A 22,341-nucleotide genomic window follows, 5' to 3' on the forward strand; every position below is an offset into this window, starting at 1 on the left:
TTTCCTCATAACTTATACTGGAGATTCTATTGGCTTTGGTTCATCTACTTCGAGGTGTTCTAATAGAGATTTCATCATACGTTATTCTGGTTTGTTTGAATTGGCACTATAAACCAACTGCTGTCTTTGTTCACCTGGAAGATATACCGAAGGAAAGCAATTTTGAACCTGTACCAAAAAAAAAAAAAAAAAGTGGAGGAATACAGTGATATACTACTTTATTGGCATTTAGTATTATTCATGTCTGCATTGTTCCATTTTGAATTTTAATTTCTCGTTTGTTAATTCATTATCTTTTGATTAGATCAATGACGCCGAGGGGTGGATGAGACCGGGTGACCAACCTACTTAAGTTTTAAAATTTCTTTAGAATTATAGTTATTTTTGTCTTGAAATTGTAAAATTAAATTAGTTCGCGTGCCCAATGGTTTTAAAAGAAAATCTATCATCCGTCATTTCAGGGTTTTTTTCAAAAGTTTCATAAGCTTCCTAAGATTGTATGCATCTATAAATTTTTTTTATTACTGTTCATGTTTGATAAGTGTGTTGGATTAGATGGGATTAGTAAGGAGATGAGATTGGTAAGAATATGGGATTAGTAATCTCGAGTGTAATCCCAAGTGGGTGTTTGATTGTGTAAGGATTAAATCATGAGATTGTGATTACCAATCCCAATCCCTTGTTTGATTGGAATACCAAGGATAGGATAACACGAGAGAATCCTAGACTGTTATAGAATAGTTTAGACTATTCTCCATTTTGGAAGGTTCTAGAAGGAAGTTAGAGTTTCAAACAATTCTAGATGATTTTGGAATGTTCTAAAAGATTGTAGAAAACTCTACCATATGCTAGACTTGTGTGGAGAGTTATGAAATATTGTGGAGATGTGAAGAAGGAAAGATATCTTCTAGGAGGATTTTAGGAGAATGTAGGCCGTTGGAATGAAAATAATCCTAGCCGTTCAATGAGGAGGTGGATGGCTATAAAAAGAAATATTGTGCTCCTTTGTGATTGTCCATCCTTGGTTGGAATTTTAATGTTATAGGCTTATAGCTCTAGGTCTGGTTTTCTGATGTCAGGACTAAGGAGAAAATGATTGTTTTTTGTTTGGAAAACATCTATATACGTATTGCGGAATGACATTCTGTGAGGGGAGCCCTCAATGCGACAAGTGGCTACAATTGATTGGGCAAAAAATTCTTTTTTCCAATTCTTTTTGAATGTTTGAAAGATTTATTTTGGGTTAACAAATCCTTAATTTGTGAGATAATTGTTTGAAACATGGAGAACATTTAGAAGGATCGTATTTGATTTGTCAATGAAGGAAATGTAATTATACTTATGGTATCAGTTTATTCTTCCTATCCGGTACCCCATTTGATTTTACCTAAGAAGTTCAAATCTAAATTTCTCAACTTAGGAGATTTTATTTATAAGATTACAGATCCTCTTGTGTTTGTGTATTCCAAAATAAGGTTATTTACGTATCTTATGATGTTCATGTCTCTCTACTCTTATTATTATCTCCTAATTTTATTTCATTGCCACCAAATATCTCTTTAAGATTTATCTCATGCATGCAATTTCTTTATTATTCTTAGAAATTTAATGAAAATCGGCCTGTATGTAGGAAGTTATGAGCGGTGAATGAAGAATAAAGAGGATAATGGTACTTGCATTGGGTATTATGTGCCCACTAAATTAATGAATCTGCAGATGCAAACTACTTGAATCACCCGTCATATCGAACAACAGTGATTCTACCGGTACTTTTTCTGTTTCTCCCTCATGTTAGCATCTACATAATTGAGACATTTTTTTTTTTTTTTCCCCTTACATCAAAATGTTTGGTGACACTACTAGAGGTGATTGGACAAGGCCCAGGTTTGAGTCTTCATAGCCCTTTATTGATTGGGGCTAAACATATTCCAAATACCACTCACACATGGTGAGACTTTAGCTTCATTCATGACATTAGTGCAGTGGGATCCCTAACGTAAAAGTTAATAGTGTGGTGTGCGTGGTAATACCGTAATACTCCCGGGAGAAGGTGACATGGTATCATACATGCACTTTCATTTGTTGCACCAAATAAAGATAATGACACTCCACAACGTGATAATTACTCACATTATTTTCTTAACTATTTCATCTTATATATGTCAAAAGTCAGAGTCATGCATGATGGATTAGCATTGGAGTCATAATGATGACAAATTGGCGAATGATATTTGATTGATTCCGTGAATTATGTATATTTTGACAATTTAGAATACAAATATATTTTTTCGTTTTGGATTTAATTTAACCGAGTATATTTTAAATCATTCCATGCATAGCACGGGTTAATGCTGGTATACATACATTGGAAATTCAATTTTCCATGTTCTTCAGAAGTCTGCAATAGAGATGCTTAAACAGAAAGCTATTCTTTCATTTTCAATCCATGAGCACAAGACTTTGTGCGTGCGCGGAGCCTCCCCTAGTAAGCCAATAAACCAAATGAATTTTTAAGTTTTTTGTCAAAAGGGGCAATATTGCCCATAGCTGCGGGAAGAAGCTAGACGCTACGCGGTAAAACAGAAGACAAAGCGTCTCTCTCTCTCTCTGGAGAAAGAATTGATGATCGAAAGCGAGGGTTGAGACAGTAGACATCTATTTCTTGCTTTTCATATGCAAATCATCTCATTTATATATCGTTCTGTTAAGACGTCGTATAGTTTTCTTTTTGCAGTCTACACTGTCTATAGACGACTACTGTTGGTAGAATTTTTGGTCTTGGCAATCATCATCAATCATGCTATCACTGCAAAGCGATCCCCGTCAACACCACCAAATGCAACAACAGCAACAATTCCCGCTGCAGGGGGGGCATCAGGTTCCTACTAGGGTTTTGTTCAGTGGCGATCATTGTGACCCAGAGTCGTCCTTGGCGGCTCCTTCGAATCTCAAGCTCTCACAGGCGGTCAACACCACCCTTGAAGGTTTGATTTTTTCCGTCTTTGGCATTGAATGTTTATTAGTTGTAGGACTTTTTTTAAGAACTCAGGCGTCCGGGCTAGCTTACACACTCCTCGACTAATCTTGGGGAGCCAATCCAACTATCGCCAACAGGGCCGCAGTTAAAGCAATTAAGCCTTGATCACTAGGCCAACTCTTGGGGTTATTGGGTAGCAGGACTTGATAGGCAGTTTCTCACTAAGTGATTTCTTTTCATTTTTGTTGTTTGGATTTCTGTTCAGTGCAGAGCTACATGTATCAATGCTAAAGAATGGTGCTTAGATTAAATGTGTGTTTGCAGAAAAAAAGGCCTCTATGTATTCGCTTACGTATGCTGGCTAACCCTAACCTTTTCTTGTCCAAAACAGCCGAACGGGTTCAACGTTTTCTAATAAAAAAGAAATATCTTGACTGTCACCATTATAGGAATAAACCAACTTCAAATCCTATTTGTAGTACGCCCATTCTGGTAACCTCTTGCAACTCCATCCAAAATATTGAAATCTACCTTCTATATCACAGTTTCTGGAAACTTGATCTATGGCTACCAGCAACAGGTATCGCGGTGGATTTCATAAGAAGAGAGGTTATAGGTTAAGAGTTCCAGTGTTCTAAAACAAGGAATTAATCGGCGATTAATCACCGATTAATAGCTGGCGGGGCCTATCCGATTAGATTCGAGTAACGATTAATCGCCAATTACTATTTAATATGCACCGATTAATTGCCGATTAATCCGATTAATCGCTCGAAGTTGGCCGACCGCCCGACTAGCGCCGAGCGACTTTTAGAACATTGAAGAGTTCTATATTTTGTGAAAACCAAAATTTGTTTTGGCTTGATTTGTGAAAGATGTAGGTTGCAAGGTTTCAAAATGAAAAAATTGGTTTTGGAATTGATGTTTTTTGGCTGGAAAGGAAACACCTTTGGGGTATGGATCTGACCTAAAATTGCTAAAGATTTGCCCCAAACGGTATGGCTGTGATTGTGTTGTTTTTGTAACACTTTTTTTTTTGGGTAAAATCTTGATTTTACTACTAGTACTTCATAGAACCGTGGCTAAGACTGAGTATTGTTCTTCAGGGATTGAATGGCTAAGTTACATTAAATTCAATTAATTCCTAAATTAATTAAAAAAAAGAGATTTGTATCTAAAGCTATAACTAGATGAATTAAAACCATAAGAGTGAGGAAAATCTAAGAAAGAAAGGGCTAGGGTTTCGAATTCACCACCACCTATAACAAGGTTTCGAATAAACGCAGTTTACTATTCAAATCAAGGTGAAATTACACGGAGATCCCCTCATCTATACGTTTTGGACTCGAACACTCGCTAACCTTTAAAAATGCCCAAAAGCACCCTCATATCTATAACCTTTAACCAATCAATACCTTTCTGTCAAAAGATCCTTAAGATAAAGGGTCAGCAAGACAATTTTTTATAGATGAGGGGGTCAGTGTGGGCGAGTTTAAGGGGTAGAATTGTCATTTTCCCTTATCCCGTTAAAAGAGTGAGCCAATTTTTTAATTCATATAGGTGAGGGGGTCTGAATGAGCGGTTTTAAACGTTAAGGGGTCTTCGTGTCCAAAACATATAGATTAGGGGGTCTTGTGTATTTTCACCTCAAATCAATTAAAATTACTGTTAGGGCTTGCAATCCTTATCAATAATTGCGTCCAAAACACATAGATTAGGGGGTCTCGTGTATTTTCACCTCAAATCAATTTAAATTACTGTTAGGGCTTGCAATCCTTATCAATAATTGCCGAGGAGATTATTACGATTCGTCAATGGGCATAGACTATCTTAGGCTCGAATCATCTGAGCACGAATCTTCTCTCCTAGCATAATCTATCTCAGTCACCAAAATTGCAAACTAAGAAAATCATTGCATGACTGTATCAAATATTGCGAATATAAATATAAAGATAGGTAGGAAATATTCAAACCAACTCATATAATGGAAAAAATCCTTGTTGATTGCAAATTTATACAGGAACAATGTTACTTGAATGATAGCTTTCATCTACACCCTAGAGATCAGTTTAGCCCCTCTTTCTGATGTAAATGCTTCTTTCCATAGTTTTAACAAGTCCCAAGCAAACTAGGAAACTCCAAACCAAAAGGGCAATTCGGATGGAAGTTTACCCCGCATATTGACTTTGCTTGTGGGCCTGTTTTGACCTACTTCAAAAATTCGTATTTCTTGCAATGTTGTAGCATTGAACTTAACTTTTCAACCCAATTTGAACCTCCTCAATTGGATTAGCGAGTAGAAAGTTATGGTCAAAATAGCAAAGCTGTGCGATTTGAGTCCGAATTCGGCATGGAATTAAACTCTTGATTTCTCCTTCCAAATTAGATTAGTCTAGATTTCCTCGCATGATTGCAAGTATCCAAGACTTCTATAACCTTCTAGGATTGTAGTTCTTCCTTTATTTCTCACTTGGGCTTTCTTAACTTGCAACCTGGTCCGTCTCTGTGTCCTTAACCCTCCAAATTAAAGCCCAATTCATGCAATTGGCTCTAGTAACATTCAATCACGAAATAGACTTGACAAGTATAATTTAAGGGGCTTCCATGTATACGCGTATGTGTTTATTGAGCTTTCTTCAGTTCAGCGCCATGCGCTTTGCTTCGCTTTGTAGAAGATAGTGACCGTTATCTTGAGAGTGTTACGCATTTATCACGCTGTATACATCATCGTATACTATTGGAAGAGCATAGTGCAAGCTCACATAAGCCCCTTGTATACCTGATATAAAAGAGAATAGATGATTGGTCTTGCGCATGGAAAATGACTATTGTACCCTTACTATCTTCAGGACTCTCAATTCGTAATATGAAATTATATATTAAAAACATGGGACCCACAATAGTGAAACTCTAGATGCATTGTCAATTTTTAGTGGCAATGTTGGACCCGGGACATTTAATTTAGAGTGATCAATAAGAAGAAAGCACAGAACTGATGTTGAAGCTTACAAAATATGGTGATAAATCTCAGCCGCTGATGATGGAGGCGACATATAGTAATGGGAGCCTAAATATTGATAGGTTATTGCATAAAAAACAACAACAATAGTCCAACTTAGATACTTAGTAGATTGTTTAGTAATAAAAAATTCAAGATACGATGAAGGCATACCAGCGATGTTACTTGAGAAGATTGACAACTATGATGCACAGATTATGCATATAAGCGATGATGCTGATACAAAAATAAACGCAATTACAGCGAAAATAACATCTATGGTGCTTTCCACAAAGTGGCAATTAGACCAGATGATAGCTACAAGGAATCTACATCCATCTTTCTCTTAATTGTCAATGATGGAGGATATCAATGGCCATCAATCGTGAATAACGACTTCATCAATTGTGAAGGATAAAAGGTTATTGATGGTTGCATTTAATAACATATGATGACCCGTATTTGGCACTTGCCGACACTAGTAACAAGACAAGGGCCAAAGAGGCAAGCAAAAGCCTACTCGTAACAAGTTGCTGGCTTTTGTCAGTCATTGCGTCTGACGCTTATGTTTTCTGCACACTTCATTGTGTTTATTATATGTGAGAAACATGAATGTAGGGGTTGTTGCTATAAGTAGCTAGTTATTAGCTCGCTATGGTTCTCCTTAACTAATGAAGTGGAGGAATTGATGTCAAACAAAGAGTGCCTGTTGTGGGACTATGCCCCCTCTTGTGTTTTTGTCGATTTTGTTAAGTCCTAACTTAATGATGAAAGTGAAAGAACATTGCAGCATTTTCTTTTCATGCTTGGCTGAAATTGCATGTACTAAACAAAAGAAGCCTAGTTAAGGTGACGCTCTTCACCTGGCACCAAGGGGCCTCATAAAGCCTTTGGTCAGGGGTTTGACTTGCACTCGCGTGTTATTAATTCCTGTGAGAGCCAGTCTATACAGGGCTTTATATCGGCTTTAAATGGTCACTGTTAGTGGACGGTAGGATTTGTCGTTTACGAAGGGTTTTGCACGTGCACATTATCCTTTGATGTTCTCTTACTATTACTTTCCATTTTGCTACATATATTGAGTCAATGACGTATTGATGTCAGATTGTCACTTATTACCCCCATCGCTTTCATTCATTATCACTGGCCCCTTTCATTTTGCTACTAATTACGAGCATTTTCTCTCTCTAATATCATGATTGATAGCCTTTGTGGTTATTACCATCAGTCTTCTCCATGGTTGTAGCCGATTGGCTCCCTTACCAATGATACTTTTCATTCAGCTGAAGGATTGATTGTATTTTCTTCTTAGATTTGGTGATGTGAGTTATCACCCTCATTTCCACTATACTACAGATCAGGACCTACTTTCGTCTTGCTCCCTTGCAGTTGGGTCCTGAGTGGACTTAATTTCTTGTCCCTATGCAGTTTCAAGAAGTTCTTTGTCTGGCGAGTCTATCCTTGCAAAAATACTTTGGTCTCTAATATCTCCTTGATCACTTGATTTACTTCCTTAGTATACAAAGAAGGGAAATTTATTTACTCCAGCAATCAATATAGTATAAAGCAAGTGTCGAATTTAGCCATAATAAAATGTAAAGAGCTACCAATAAAAATTGGGGGTAGCTAATAGTTTGACAATACCTTAGAATGTTAGATAGAGGATATACTTGTAAATTGTCCTTGTTCAAGGTAAACCGCGACTCAGGAAATTTAATCAGTCTAAGGTTCAGGCCCTTAAATCTGTACTTAAACAAGCACATGGAAGGCGGTAATGGGTAGTTTTCTTTCTTAGGGTGGCTGATTTGCAAGAAGATGGAGTGGTGGGGCAGTGGTAGGGCTGATTGGTTGATTTGGGTGAGGCGGCCATGACTTTTCACCGGTAAAGGTGTAGCAAATTGGTTGATTTTGTGTGCCTGCTCTTTGATTAGGCTGTGGTTCCAGTATATATATATCAAATTGACAGAAATAGATGTAAGTAACCATGCTTCCTATTGTTTAGTGTTCGGGATGGTATGGTACATTGGATAGTCGGCCATTGAACAAGAGGAACGAGGGAGTGTGGAAGAGAAAAGCGTGAGTGAACATGATAGGTGGTTGATCTATTGATGTCTTTGTTGAGAGAAGCTTTTATGGAGGGCAATTGACAGGTGATTCGTAAAAATTGCGGTGATTTAAGTCAAGGCCTGGTCCAGCCACGCCTTGCGTACATTTCACGACTCCATTTATGAGTTAACCTCATTAGACTCGTGATTTTTACATTCCAATGGGCGCTTATTGGATTTTGTAAGCAAGTTGTAGAACTTTGGGTTGAGTGGTGATCATTTCAAAACAACCAAATTAGATTGGTGTATGCTGTGATTTAGAGGAGAATGAAGGCTGCTTCTTATGATCTATGCTGATTCTTTGTGAGGAATGTACTGTCTTCCATCAAACATGTTTCAATTCTTATTCGCTACATGAATTATCAGCCCTTCCTTTGGAAGAGAATGATCTTTAATGTTCTTTGATTAGATTTTTAACCCTTTGTTTTTTTTTTCTTTCTTTACAGATGATGAGGACGTGCTTTTGGCCCTTGCTCATCAAAATTACAAAGCTGGTAACTACAAGCAGGCATTAGAACATAGCAACGCTGTTTATGAGAGGAATCCACGGCGTACTGATAACCTTCTTCTTTCGGGTGCCATTTATTATCAGGTTAGTATACCAAGAAATACATGTTTTTAACTAGAGATCCCAAATTTGCTAGTCTGGCTGACTATAGTTCACCTTTGCTAGAGTGTTGAGCCTATAAAGGAAGTAGCCGTCCCTCTCTCACAGCTTAAGATTTCTGATGAGTTTGTAATGGGATATTTAACATGGACTATGAGACTACGGCTTTTGGATTTCAGCACAAAACCAAATTTTTTTCTACTTGCATGTGTTGACGCGCTTATGAGGAGAGTTTTCTCATATGTGGTCGGGCGTGGTTGAGGATATGAATATTAAGTTGCCCTTCGTAGCAACTTCAGCTTTTAGGCGAGTTGGTGGTTAGCAATTTAACAAACAGTATGGGTGGTTGTTTGCTTGTAGTTGCAAGATTTTGATATATGTGTTGCAAAGAATGAAGAAGCTCTTCGAATTGACCCACATTTTGCTGAGTGCTATGGGAACATGGCAAATGCTTGGAAGGTAAAATGCAAGTTGCTTTGGTGGCTTGTGTAGTCCTTCTGCGAGTTCATCAAACTAATATTGTATCTATGTGTTTTTGTTTCCTGCAGGAAAAAGGCAACATTGATTTGGCTATCCGCTATTATTTGTTTGCGATTGAGGTTCGTGGACAGTTGTCAACTATTTGTTCATATTCAGTTCATTTCTTGAACACTAATAGAATTTCCAGTACATGCTTAAGTTGTAGGTATTGTTATTACTTCATATTATTTTTGACTGTCTAAAGTTGTGTTAGCATCTTCAGTTAATTTTTGAGGTTCATTTCTTGTCTATGATAGAAGGGAGTTGTAGTTATTGATAGGTTTTTTAGTGCTACTGGTCTCAGCGTTTGGTTCTTCCATTTATGTTTAGCTTCCAAAAATAAGAGGTATTTAGTGGTCACTGGTCTGCATCAATGCATCTTGTTTTTAACATGGGGACATGTATGCGTAGCCATAACTGAAAGTACACCAACAGAGGACAGAGAATTGAACAGTAACATCCCATTCTTGAACTGCGACCTTGTAATTTTCCTGAAGGACAAGATCTTTGGTTACCGAAATAAGGGGACATTTCAATATCATCATGACCACTTGGTAACCACCAGAAGTTACCATTTCTGGTGGTTTGATTCTATGTGGTCGCATCGTTTGTCTCTTTGTGCTTGTTCACTGGAACTGATCATGGTGATTTTTTAAATTGTCATTGTCGCAGGATCATAGTGATTTCTTAACATTAACAGAAACCCGGTACACTTATGCTGTATAGCCCTGCATGTTAACTGCTGATGTCAAGGAAGAAGTGGCACTTGAAGGAGTAAATGACATCTTCCTATATTTGCACAAATGCCGATGTGAAATTTTTAAATTTGAATTTTTGGTTGTAGTGGATGTTTGAAGCTCCGTATTGGTTTATCAGTATGTTGAAACCGCAATGAACACAGTTATCGGTGAGTTGGTCTGCTCCCAAACTAAAAGAGTAAAAGATAAACAAAACGGCAGCTTTTATTCTTTAATCGATTACATTCTGATACTCCTGATACCTGTTGTGAGTCCTGTGACAATGTTTAAGTTATAATTGAGGTCTATAAGATATTCTAGCTGCTAGTTGTTGACCAAGCTCCATGGTGTGCATCATTGCATGCTGAAGAGTGAGGACATAAATTTTCAGCGAGGTAAATATATATGGGTGTCTGATGATTTTCTTCCCTACTCTACACTTGCTTTGTCTCTTGTTCGGAATTGTCATTACTATGCCTCCCCTATTTTTAAATTGCTGAGATTCTAAGATGTCTCTTTTTTAGTGAGTGTGATTGGCTTTGGTTGTACTTTTTTTCTATTGCAGCTTCGTCCCAATTTTGCTGATGCATGGTCTAACTTGGCTAGTGCATATATGCGGAAAGGAAGGCTTACTGAGGCAGCTCAGTGTTGTCGCCAGGCTCTTGCGCTAAACCCTCATTTGGTTGATGCCCACAGTAACCTTGGGAATCTGATGAAAGCTCAAGGTTTAGTGCAAGAGGTGAGAAATTCTCCTTTATGCCAAGTATCGGAGTAGGTGGGGGGTGGGTCAGCTTAGGGATCCAAACATCTGAGTGTTGGGGTGGTGTTGATCTGTTTTGGAGCACATGATGGCAATTGGTGTGAGACAACAGCTCGCTTATCAGAAGCGATGATGGCTGGTTGTGGTGGTGTTCGAAACAGATTCTTGACATTTCTAATACTCTTAATTCTTCACCTATATTTCCGTTATGAGCTGTTATGATGTTGGCCGGAAGTGGTATGCCAGAGGAATCCTGCGTGGTTTTCATTTGCGATCTTGCTTTTGCCCAAATTTCATTGCAGATTCTGCAGATTGATTATTATTATTTTTACATGCTTTCTGTTTTTCAGTACTCTTATGTTTTAAAATGCGTTGAGTTATGCTTGCTAGGCATATAATTGCTACGCTGAAGCTCTACGTTTGCAACCAACTTTTGCTATAGCATGGTCCAACCTTGGCGGTCTTTTCATGGAAGCAGGTGATCTAAACAGGGCTCTCCAGTATTACAAGGTAAATTAATAATATTAGGTGGTTTAAATATTTACTCTGGTTTCTGTGATTTGGTTTTTAATTCATGCACCCTCATTCATGTAGCTTGCTGAATGTGGTTTTTGATGTTTGCAGGAAGCAGTAAAGCTTAAACCCACATTTTCTGATGCCTACCTGAACCTGGGTGGTGTTTATAAGGTAAGCTCTTATGTTCCGTGCCAATAAGATCAGGTAGATGCAAATGCAAGGACAGGAATCCGGAGAAAACAAGCTATTTCTTCTGCATTTTCCAGGCTTTGGGAATGCCTCAAGAAGCAATTGTGTGTTACCAGCGTGCTCTTCAATCGCGTCCAGACTATGCTGTGGCTTTTGGTAAGCACAATTTTCTGTATTGTATGATTGCATGTGAGTATTCTAAGTTCTAACATACGAACAGTGATACTTTAATTAAAATAATCCATGTGCCAGATTAGTGGTTGCCCGTTGAAACTTATGGTCATTGGGTTGGAGTTGTTGGACCCACAATGATTATTAGATATATTCTTACTTATCCTTGCTGAGGTCAGATCTAAAGCAAGTTGACCTTTGGAAGATAGAGTCAACCAATTGTGGCCAGAGTTGCAAACGAACTAAATTGAGCCGTTTGCAAACAGTTGTATTCGTCTATTAAACGAACCAAACTTGGGCCTCAATTGTAGGCTCGTCTAATAAATGTGCCGAGCTCAAGCCTAAAAGTATCCATCTCTTTTTTTGCCTTAAGATATATTCAAGACCCTATTTAGTGGTACTGATCATTGAGAATGGAAAATGATTCTTTTAAAAACCTTCGTCTTTTTTATAATACTTATCATGTAGAGTTTTTGTAGGTTGAGCACCCTTTGCTCTTGATCAGCCTTTCCCTGGCCCATTCTCGTTTTTTTGTTTTACGCCCAGTAACCTATGAAGCATGGGTAGTTGATACTGATACGCGATACAGACACGATACAGGATACTGATACGACAAAACAAGAAAATTCAAAGGAAATAGGATGCATATATGGCTAGGATACGTTAGATTGAAAGACATTTTTTAGGTTTTTAGCATTGTATGGGCGTGTTTGTGATAGCTGTGGATACAGATTTTAGATTTTAGCTTCAAAGTCTTGATTTCAAATTTTAGATTTCAGTTTGTTGTAGCTGCGAGATCATGAGAATTTCATTCATTTTTTTTGAGAATTTGTGTTGCAGAATCCCCAAAGCTACCCAAACCCAGCTTTGGGATTTTGAGAAGTTCATTCCTTTTTTAGCTTTTCACAATCTGTAGAATCCGAGAATCCTTTATCTAGAATTTTTGAAAAGCTAGAATTTCAAAATTTGCAAAAAAAATTTATTGCAAACAAGCACTATTACCCATAAAACTACTGTATTTTTCTCATGCAATATTGTTGTATGCAAGTCTACTTGGTTACTTGCTCAATTATTGAAGTTTAATTTTATTGAACATGTACTCTGATACGACAAAATGTTCAGAAAACATTAAAAAAGTGGGATACTTCATTGAATCTCAGTACGTCTCTCCTTGTAGAAAGTAAGTTAAGTACTTCAAGTCTATCATTTTCATTATTTCTTAACAATTTTACTGTACTACTATGCAAGAAGTTACACAATCTTAATTTGATGGAAGTTTGGATGCGTGTCTTAAAGTGTCCTATACTTTGTAGAATTGAAAAATTGTTTTTATTATCGTGGATACTTCTAGGATATGTATCCACGAGTATCGGAACAACCCACATCTAGAAGTATTTGTGCTTCATAGCCTGTAACTCTTCCTCTGCACGATGCTTGTATTGCTCTCCCACAACCCTGTCCTTAACACAGTAAGATCAGGAAGAATTAACAAGAGTTGAGGAAAAAAAATCCAGAGGTTCTTTTATTGCATGATGGACTCCCTTGGAAAACATATCTCACTCAAGGGGTGCTGAGTTGGAATCCAGAGGATTAGAGCACATTGCTACTACAAAACAGAAGTTCCTCCTGGACAATTAGACACAAGTACTTTCACAGAAACGAAAAAGGATGGAAATATTATGTGGCTCTCATTCGGGTCCCAAATGGATTGGCTTGTTCGGAAAAGGTAGCTTACTTTTGTGTGATTCTTGTTGAAGCATATATTCGGGAGGGAGGGTGTGTGTGTGCAGGGCGGGGCCTTGACATGCCATGAATCCTCTTGGAAGAGGGGTGCGACATTGAGAGACAAAAGCTAGGGGAGCGAGTGGGATTAATCCAAGGCCCTGAAAACCCAAGGGTTCCTCATCGAGCCTCCTCTCACTCTCCATCTCCACATCCAAGCCTCTTCTCCACATGGAAATTTTATTTGCAGCCTAGACCCGTGTGCTGAGCATAAATGTATTTTACATTGTTATTTTTTGGCTCGTTAAGTTTTGTGAACAAGCTCCTCGACTAAAATCTAGGCCATGCTCGGCTCAAGCTTGGATTGCCAAAGTTTCATTGGGCTGGAAGCTTGTGCTTTCTAAAAACATAACAAACACACTTGAGCATGCTATAATTCGGCTATGAAGCCTCGGGTCGGGTTGCTTGCATTGTAGTCATATCTCTGAGGGCACAACAGCCCATGACTCATTAGTCTAATGTAGCCATAGTTCTAGTTTGAATGACTGATTACTTGTATTATTCCGTCAAAATCTTGCTTAATAGTACTAAGAGTGCAGCATTTAGTTCTATTGGGAATGCATTGTACTGATTTTGTAGTATGCACTTCAAGACTCAAACTTCGAGTTCTGTGATTTTTCTAAACTTGTTATAATAGCTTGAGGTAAAACAAACTGTGCAGGTAATTTGGCTAGCATATATTATGAGCAGGGGAAGCTGGATATGGCGGTGCTCCATTATAAGCGAGCCATTGCTTGTGATGCTGGATTCTTGGAGGCATATAATAATTTGGTTGGCTCTCATTATCTTGGTCTATCTAATGCATTATGAAGTTCTAGTGTTCTACGATATAGATTTCCTTTGTGTTTGGACTATCTAAATTTCGTGTTTCCATTCTCACTATTACAAGGGCAATGCACTTAAAGATGCTGGCAGAGTCGATGAAGCAATTCAATGCTACCGTGTAAGCTTTATTTTGCTGAAAGGCCATCCGTTTTTGTTTCTCCTTTATTTTTTGTTTCTCCTATTCTTTTTGTTTCTTTGTGAATTTTGTCTGATTAGGGTTCTTTGTTTTATGAAGCAATGCCTGGCTTTGCAACCCAGCCATCCACAAGCACTTACTAACCTTGGGAATATTTACATGGAATGGTTCGTACTCTTCAAGATCTATTACTTAGTTTCTTTTGATTTCCGATGTTTATTCTTTATCTGGTGAATGGAAGCATTGTGACTGGACTTCTGATCTTGCAGGAACATGATGAGTGCTGCTGCACAATGTTACAAGGCAACATTAACTGTGACAACAGGACTGTCTGCACCTTTCAATAACTTGGCAATAATCTACAAACAACAGGTAGTGTCAGTTCTATGGTTTCTCTCTCTTTGCCAACACCCTCTCTTGGAAATTTGTTCAAGGATGACACGCACAAATCGAGAAATGGTTCAAATTTTTTACTTATAAAAAAATCATTTGGGGAATAAAATATGGGGTTATTATTCATTTAGAAGGGATCCTGTTTAGTTTAGAAATCACTATAACATTTCCTTGCACAGGTTTTATGTTGACCGCTGTCTTGGTTTCCCGTTTCCTCCTCTCTTTTTTTCAATGCAGGGTAATTATACAGATGCTATATCTTGCTATAATGAAGTTCTGCGCATTGACCCATTGGCAGCTGATGGCCTTGTCAATAGGGGAAACACGTACAAGGAGATTAGTAGGGTCAATGAAGCAATTCAAGATTATTTGCGTGCTATTGCCATTCGGCCAACCATGGCTGAAGCTCATGCAAATTTGGCTTCAGCTTATAAGGACAGGTATACATTGTTTTGAATGCTGTGGAACTTTGTCTTTGATCCATGCTTATTATTTATCTTTGGCATTCTTGGATTTGGATAATTTGTAGTGGGCATGTAGAAGCAGCTATAAAAAGTTACAAGCAAGCATTAGCTTTGCGCCCTGATTTTCCAGAAGCAACTTGTAATCTTCTACATACCTTACAGGTACATATTGATTTGATATATAATTTACGATACGATGTTGGTGCTTCAATTCAGTCATGTATTTAATGTTAGAATGACGTCTCACGGATGGAGCTACCCAACAGATAATGATTTGTTTGTGGAGTTTCCTGTGGTTTTTGTTCTCACTCTTTCACTATTGTTTCCATAAATCATTTTCGGTGTATCCAATGCAATTCTCTTTTATTTACTCTTCTTTCTTGAGTTTGTGTACTGTGTGACCTTCACAATGCTCTCTTATCAGGGTATTTACCCTATCGTTAACCTCCAGAACAGTGGTGTAATCTTAATGGTCCATATGTTTTGAGGTTTATGGTCCATCAAATGGTTGGGTTTGATCATCGCAGAGGAGAGGACGCCAGAGAGGTATGAGGCGAGATTTTGTTGCGCCTCACGCCTCATGACTAGTTGAGCCGAATCGCGACTAGTTGGTAGCCTAGTCTCAATTTTTTAATCACTGGGGGTGATAGTGTGGGATATTAGGTTGTGAAGGGAAGTGCATGAAAGGGAAGAGGAGTATTTGACGACTTTGTTGAATAGAGTATGACATATGTTGTTTAGGGGAAGGGGACGACGAGATGTGGTGGAATCTTTCAAAATCAGTATTGGTTCAGGTGAGATTTTTCTGTTTAGACGAGATGTGGTGGAGTCGTTTCCATGGCAAGCTATTTGGAAAACTCTGGCACCACTCAAGGTTAGTTTTTTGTTTGGTGTGCGGTGAAAGGCAAGATTCTCACTGTTGATAATTTGATTTGTAGGAGAATTATTGTGGATTGGTGTTGCATGTGCAAAATGGATGTGGAGACAGTTGACCACCTCCGTATTCATTGACCGGTGGCTTGGGTGCTTTGGACCTGTTAAGGAAATAGAGTCCCACATTGCTTATTTAAGCCACCAAAGGTTGGTTAATATGTTCTAGAGCTCCACCTATAGCCAATTGGTTTTAGGTTGGAACCCTCTCAGAAATCTAACATGGTATCAGAGCTAGGTCTTGGGTGGCCTCACCTCTCGTGAGAAAAGTTTGTCATCTTTGTCGCCTGAGTCAATCACTCAGCTTCTGGTTTGTCACCTCCACGTGCATCCAGGCTGTGTTAGACTTGTCCCTGATATTTCATTGGTTTGGTATGCAGTGGGCTTTGTCAAAGAATTTTATGGAACTCCTAATTGCTTTGAGAGGTACTAGAGTGGGAAAGAGAAGGAAGCTAGTTTGGGCCATGATTTCGCTTTGTTTGATGTGGGTTATATTGGCGGGAAAGAAACTCGAGATATTTTGAAGTGAACGGAAAGCTGTTATTTAGAATTAAAAGTTTTTTTGGTGAATAACCTGTATAGTTGGGAAGAGAGAATGTAATTCTTCTATTGCCCAATTTTAAGATTGGTTTGAGCTTTTCTTCATACGAGAGTGTATTGAGCCTTTTTGTCTTGTGGCCTTTATTGTATACGGGCATTCCCTTTATCCTTTTTTGTTACTCCATCCGTCCCAATTTAAGTGTCCACGCTTCTATTTTGGGATGTCCCAAAATAAGTGTCCACTTTCTAAAAATAACTATCAAAATATGTTAAACTTCCAATTTTACCCCTAAAAAGTACCATTTCCTTCATAATTGATTTGATAGCTTTTTATATTTGTCTCATTTTTAGATTGACAATATCTTAAAATTTGTAATATTTTTCATGATTTTGAAAACTTTGTATAGTAAAACTAATTGAGATCTATCAAACAAGATCTATATTACATATTTTTTGAGATTCGTATTGAAAGATATAAGCGATTTCAATACATATAATCAACTTCACAGTTTTAAGGTTAATTTTGGAAGTTTAGAGCCAAAATTTTGACTTCTTAAATAGCACGATTTTCTGTAGAGGACACTTAAATTGGGATGGAGGGAGTAATAAATTAATTCCTTATATAAAAAAAACGCTCTCCATTTTTATCGGAGGTATGCAATGGTTGTCTTCTTTCTAAAATGTGTATTTGACAAAAAATTATTGTGTGTAAGAAGGAAACTCCTACACCAGGTTATAGTTGATACTGATTTTAGCTGTAAAAACATGTATCTAGGAAAATAAATGCGTCTGATCAGTAATTGTGTTTGATCAATATATGAGAACTTTCGAACACAGATGCATATGTCGATATATATTTTTATCTTAGTGTTACTGTTTTGTTGCCTGGTTTTCTGGGACCATTCGAGTTTGACATTCATTTGATTTTTTTTCATTCTTTGAAGAGTGTGTGTGTGATGCCTCTTAGGATTTTACGGCTTCCTCCATCTAACCAATACTAGTAAGAAGTTTTGAAAGTTAAATATTCTACATCAATCCCCGGGAGCATGAATTACTATCGCATTTTAATATTGCTATTCTCTCATTGAATGTTTATTAGTTGGATGCTTTTCCAAAGTTGGTTGTGCTTTTGTTCTCACTATAAATACTTGCAATTTGTGGCAGAAAAATTTATTAGAAGTGTTCTATTGCAGTAATGCACTCTACTGTTGTTATGTGGGCACATATAATTTCCTCCCATGCGTTGCTTTAGGTTGACATTATTAATGAATGCTGATGCCAGTTGAATTAGGGTCATGATCTCTTGTTTTAATGTAGTTTGCATACGCCAGTCTGTTATACCAAGTTTTAGATTGCGATATATTGGAAGGCTAAGAGTTTGATGAAATGACTTTTGTATTTTGATTTTGTGTAGTGTGTTTGTGAGTGGGATCATCGGGATAAGATGTTCGCTGAAGTTGAAGGGATACTTCGGAGACAGATAAAGGTGTCGAGAATTTATTTGATTTCTTCTTTTTCATTTTAAGGAGGGCTGTATGTTGTTTCATCTTATTCTAGGCTGACTGACTGACTACAACTAAATCTTCTTCCAGATGTCACTTATTCCAAGTGTACAGCCGTTCCATGCAATTGCGTATCCCCTTGATCCAATTCTGGCATTGGAAATTAGGTGACTACTATGTTTGGTTGGTGCAAGATCAAATAGTGACTTTTTATACTCCTTAATCATTTCTTGTTCTTGTAGTCGTAAATATGCAGCACATTGCTCCATGATTGCTGCCCGTTACTCGCTTCCTCCCTTCAATCATCCTTCAGCGGTACCCATAAGAGGTGGAGGTCGGAACGGCCGACTAAGGGTTGGGTAAGTTTTTAAGACTCATGTCTTTTATTTTCTTCAGTTATTATAAAGGACTCTGACGTGGAATGGCTCTCCTGAATACAGATATGTCAGCAGTGACTTTGGTAACCATCCATTATCACATCTTATGGGCTCAGTATTTGGCATGCATAATAGGGAAAATGTTGAGGTTTGCAAATCCAAATTGCTTTCAAAGCCATTGTTCTGCTTAAAACTTTATAATTTCTGTCTCTTTGGTGATTTGCCCACTTTGAAGATACCATATGTTGTAGGTTTTCTGCTATGCTTTAAGTCCAAATGATGGCACTGAGTGGAGGCTGCGTATCCAATCTGAGGCAGAGCACTTTGTAGATGTGTCTTCCATGCCATCTGATATGGTTGCTAGGATGATTAATGATGATCAAATACAAATCCTCATCAACCTCAATGGGTATACCAAGGTATTTGACTGTATGCAATCTATCTGTGTTATCATGTATTTGATTCTTTTAGTTGTAGATTATTATGTTTTTATCTGGATTATTGTGTGAATATACTCTCTTCCTCTTACTAAGTTCTGGATTGATCTTGTTGCATCATTTGTTGATTGTGCAGGGGGCTAGAAATGAAATATTTGCCATGCAGCCTGCTCCCATCCAGGTTTCATATATGGGATTTCCGGGAACAACAGGAGCATCTTATATTCAATATTTGGTCACTGATGAGGTTAGAAACTGGAATTTCTCCTATTATGATCATTCATTATGAATCTTGGTCTTTAATTAGCTCAGTGTTTTGGCAGTTTGTTTCACCTACATGCTTCTCACATATCTACTCAGAGAAGCTTGTCCATCTTCCTCATTGTTACTTTGTGAACGATTATAAGCAGGTTTGTATGTGTACCTTCAAACCTGTTCCATTTCAGTTTTGGTGTGATGGTACACTCAAATCTTTCACGCTTGCTGTCAGAAAAATCGGGATGTATTGGATCCAAGTTGCCAACCCAGGCGTTCAGATTATGGACTTGCAGAGGACAAGTTTATATTTGCCTGTTTCAATCAGCTGTACAAGATGGACCCTGAAATTTTTTCAACTTGGTAATGTATGGGTTGGTTTTATAATTGTTTACTTTGTCTACTATCTGGCACTGTACTTAGCCCAAGCCGTTTGATTGTATCAGGTGCAATATACTTAGGCGTGTACCCAATAGTGCACTTTGGCTTCTCAGATTTCCAGCTGCAGGCGAAATGAGACTTCGGACATGTATGTAACTTACATTGTGCTATATACATTATTTGAGCATGTGGTGGACTTTTCTTTCCCTCATTAAGACAGTTTATTAGTATTTGTCATTTTGCTTCTCTTCCGATATAGCTTTGGTGTTATTTAAATGTATGGTTTCGTTTTGTCCAGATGCTGCTCTACAGGGAGTGCAACCAGACCAAATTATTTTCACTGACGTTGCCATGAAAAGCGAACATATCAGACGAAGTTCTTTGGCAGATCTTTTCCTTGACACGTATGCAATATAATGCCTGTTGTCTCATTTCTAGATTTCTTAAGCTGCAGTTTATTGACTGCTGGGAAAGACCTCTTCTGTGTTGGTTTTAGCTGTTATATTATACCTACCTAAGTTCTACGTACTTAATTTTTCTTATTTGGCGTAGGCCATTGTGCAATGCGCACACAACTGGAACTGATGTACTTTGGGCTGGTCTTCCTATGGTGACTCACCCCCTCGACAAAATGGCAACTAGGGTTGCTGGTTCACTTTGTTTGGCCACTGGAGTTGGGGAGGAGATGATTGCCGACAGGTAGGTTACAAGGTCCTTTTGTTATGCAACCACGTAAGAACAGAGGATATGTGTTTTTATATGCTTTATTGAGAAAAATTGTTGCAAGTGGATCGGTCTTATGTGTTTTATCAGAGACTAAGACCAAAGTTGTGGCCACTTCAACCCAAAGAAGGGCGACTCCCTAGTCAAACAGAAAGAAGTACCTCACCTTACTTACGAAGAAGTAGCAGCAGCTATGCTGCATACTTTTTCTTTTTGTGGTGATGAGATGGTGGTTGAAGCAGATTCCATGCGTTCGAACATCTTGCATAGTCCAGTGATGCCTTAATGATCCTGTACTTTACCCATCTCTGGCTAACCTGTTTGCACATGTTGCATCTGAATTGTAGTTGACAGTACCCTAAAAAAGGTGCATAGGGGAAAGGACATTAAAAGAATTATGCACATGGTAAAACTGAAAGATGTAAGTTGTTACCCAACTGGCTTGCATTAGAGTTCTTATGATCATAAATAGCTTGACCTGCTAGTGAGAGCTTTCCTCTATTTGCATTGGAATTTGGTCTCCTATTTTCTTGCACTTTGTCTCTTTTTGAGAGGTGGTGTGATCTACCTTTGATCAAAATGTATTTGTGGACTTGATCTGTTTTAGCTCTGGGGTCTATTGATTGCTAACTTGATGTGGTTCACTTTTATTGAAGTATGAAAGAGTATGAAGAAAAGGCAGTGTCACTGGCACTAAATCGCTCAAAGCTTCAGGATCTTACTGACAGACTCAAAGCAGCCCGGTTGACATGCCCTCTGTTTGATACTGCCCGCTGGGTGAGTCGAGCTATATTCATGTTGCTTTGTCTATTTAATTGTCTCTCTCTCTCTCTCTCTCTCTCTCTCTCCCCGTGTGTGTATGTGTTCAAGGGAACAATGTTTAACTTTTATGTTGGCATATTTGCTCACTTACGATATACATCACTTATGTGTTGCCTGAATGCTGTGCTTGGATCTTAGATTTACAGAAGTTTGTGGAGGGAAAGGAAAGTAACTTTTGCAGCATTTTTTGTTCACCTTCCCCTAGCTTTACTTTTCCCTCCAGGAGACCAAGATCCAAAGGCAGCCTTAATGTATTTTGGTTCTGGATGCATACTTACATTTACCTTCCATGACAATCTCCAGGTGAGGAATCTAGAACGGTCATATTTCAAGATGTGGAATCTATACTGCTCGGGTCAGCACCCTCAGCCCTTTAAAGTGACTGAGAATGATGTAGAATTTCCATACGATAGATCATAGATAGGCCTAAGAGAGACGGATTGTTGAAAAAGCAAAGAGAAGGTAAAGCTGTTACTTGAAGGTTATCTATTCTTTGTTTATCAAAGGGAAGAGGTTCTTGTCCTTCAAGATGGTAGTCTAAAGTGGATTGGGTTAAATTTACTCACTTAGATACAACTGTTAACATAATGCAATTCGCATTGTTGATGTTATATACCTATGCCAATTGCAATTCAGCTGCGTGTCGTTCCATTGACATTCTTTGGGAGAGTTGTTGCTTCCAGTATTTGAGCTATTTCTGGCACTTAATTAGACACACAAATGGTGGGTGGGCCCGGTGGAAATGGAGTGTTGATCTTACTATTTGCATTCCAAATGGGCTGAGCAATCGTTAACATGACGTGCATTTTGCTCATCAAAATAGATTTGTGGTGGTTGTAAAAAAGCATGGGCAAAATAACTTTGATATGGATGTTTTTGGCAGTCGTTTAAAAATGCGCTTGAGCCCGTGTATGTTGGGGAAGCGAAACGAGAAGCAGGTATTGTGCTTCAGTAGTTGTGCAGGTACTGTGCTTCAATTCACTGAAGTGAGGTTGACAAAGTGCGGTTGAGGGACAAAAGTGCGCACCTCGGGGCTAAGCGCAACGTGCATGAAGTGCGCATTAAAGCATAGACTCTGCAAAGTCTTTCTGTTCAATTTTTTTTACGTTTATCGGACACTTGGTGAGGTTGAATGTCCCAGATCAAAGCTTGGTTTGTCATTTCTGTTTCTGTTTCTCTGTTTATTCTCTCTTTT

General features: G+C 38.2%; 1 protein-coding gene across 4 annotated transcripts; it reads left to right on the top strand.

Annotated features, from left to right (window-relative positions):
• Positions 1–1,634: 1,634 nt before the first annotated feature.
• LOC131322302 (probable UDP-N-acetylglucosamine--peptide N-acetylglucosaminyltransferase SEC) lies at positions 1,635–21,781 on the top strand. Of its 4 annotated transcripts, none has more exons than XM_058353572.1 (28): positions 1,635–1,766; positions 2,721–2,984; positions 8,527–8,672; positions 9,048–9,146; positions 9,236–9,286; positions 10,509–10,682; positions 11,094–11,213; positions 11,328–11,390; positions 11,486–11,564; positions 14,023–14,132; positions 14,251–14,304; positions 14,422–14,489; positions 14,592–14,694; positions 14,953–15,155; positions 15,245–15,341; positions 18,064–18,135; positions 18,242–18,318; positions 18,394–18,510; positions 18,592–18,676; positions 18,780–18,947; positions 19,102–19,212; positions 19,289–19,375; positions 19,456–19,583; positions 19,667–19,749; positions 19,900–20,005; positions 20,154–20,300; positions 20,981–21,101; positions 21,450–21,781. In XM_058353572.1, the coding sequence occupies exons 2-28, from the start codon at positions 2,798–2,800 to the stop codon at positions 21,564–21,566; spliced, it is 2,973 nt and encodes a 990-aa protein (XP_058209555.1). In that variant the 5' UTR covers positions 1,635–1,766; positions 2,721–2,797; the 3' UTR covers positions 21,567–21,781. The 4 variants fall into 4 exon arrangements, with proteins under 4 accessions (XP_058209555.1, XP_058209554.1, XP_058209557.1 ...); XM_058353571.1 differs by having other exon boundaries at positions 2,735–2,984; XM_058353574.1 differs by having other exon boundaries at positions 1,660–1,775; positions 2,742–2,984.
• Positions 21,782–22,341: the final 560 nt, after the last annotated feature.

Source organism: Rhododendron vialii, chromosome 4a (genome assembly GCF_030253575.1).
Source record: "Rhododendron vialii isolate Sample 1 chromosome 4a, ASM3025357v1".
NCBI lineage: Eukaryota > Viridiplantae > Streptophyta > Magnoliopsida > Ericales > Ericaceae > Rhododendron > Rhododendron vialii.

Coding starts and splice junctions, on each gene's coding strand:
- LOC131322302 (XM_058353572.1), top strand. CDS start 2,798: ATGCTATCACTGCAAAGCGATCCCCGTCAACACCACCAAATGCAACAA. Junction 8,673..9,047: donor CGGGTGCCATTTATTATCAG/GTTAGTATACCA, acceptor GTTTGCTTGTAG/TTGCAAGATTTTGATATATG. Junction 20,301..20,980: donor GAGGAGATGATTGCCGACAG/GTAGGTTACAAG, acceptor CTTTTATTGAAG/TATGAAAGAGTATGAAGAAA.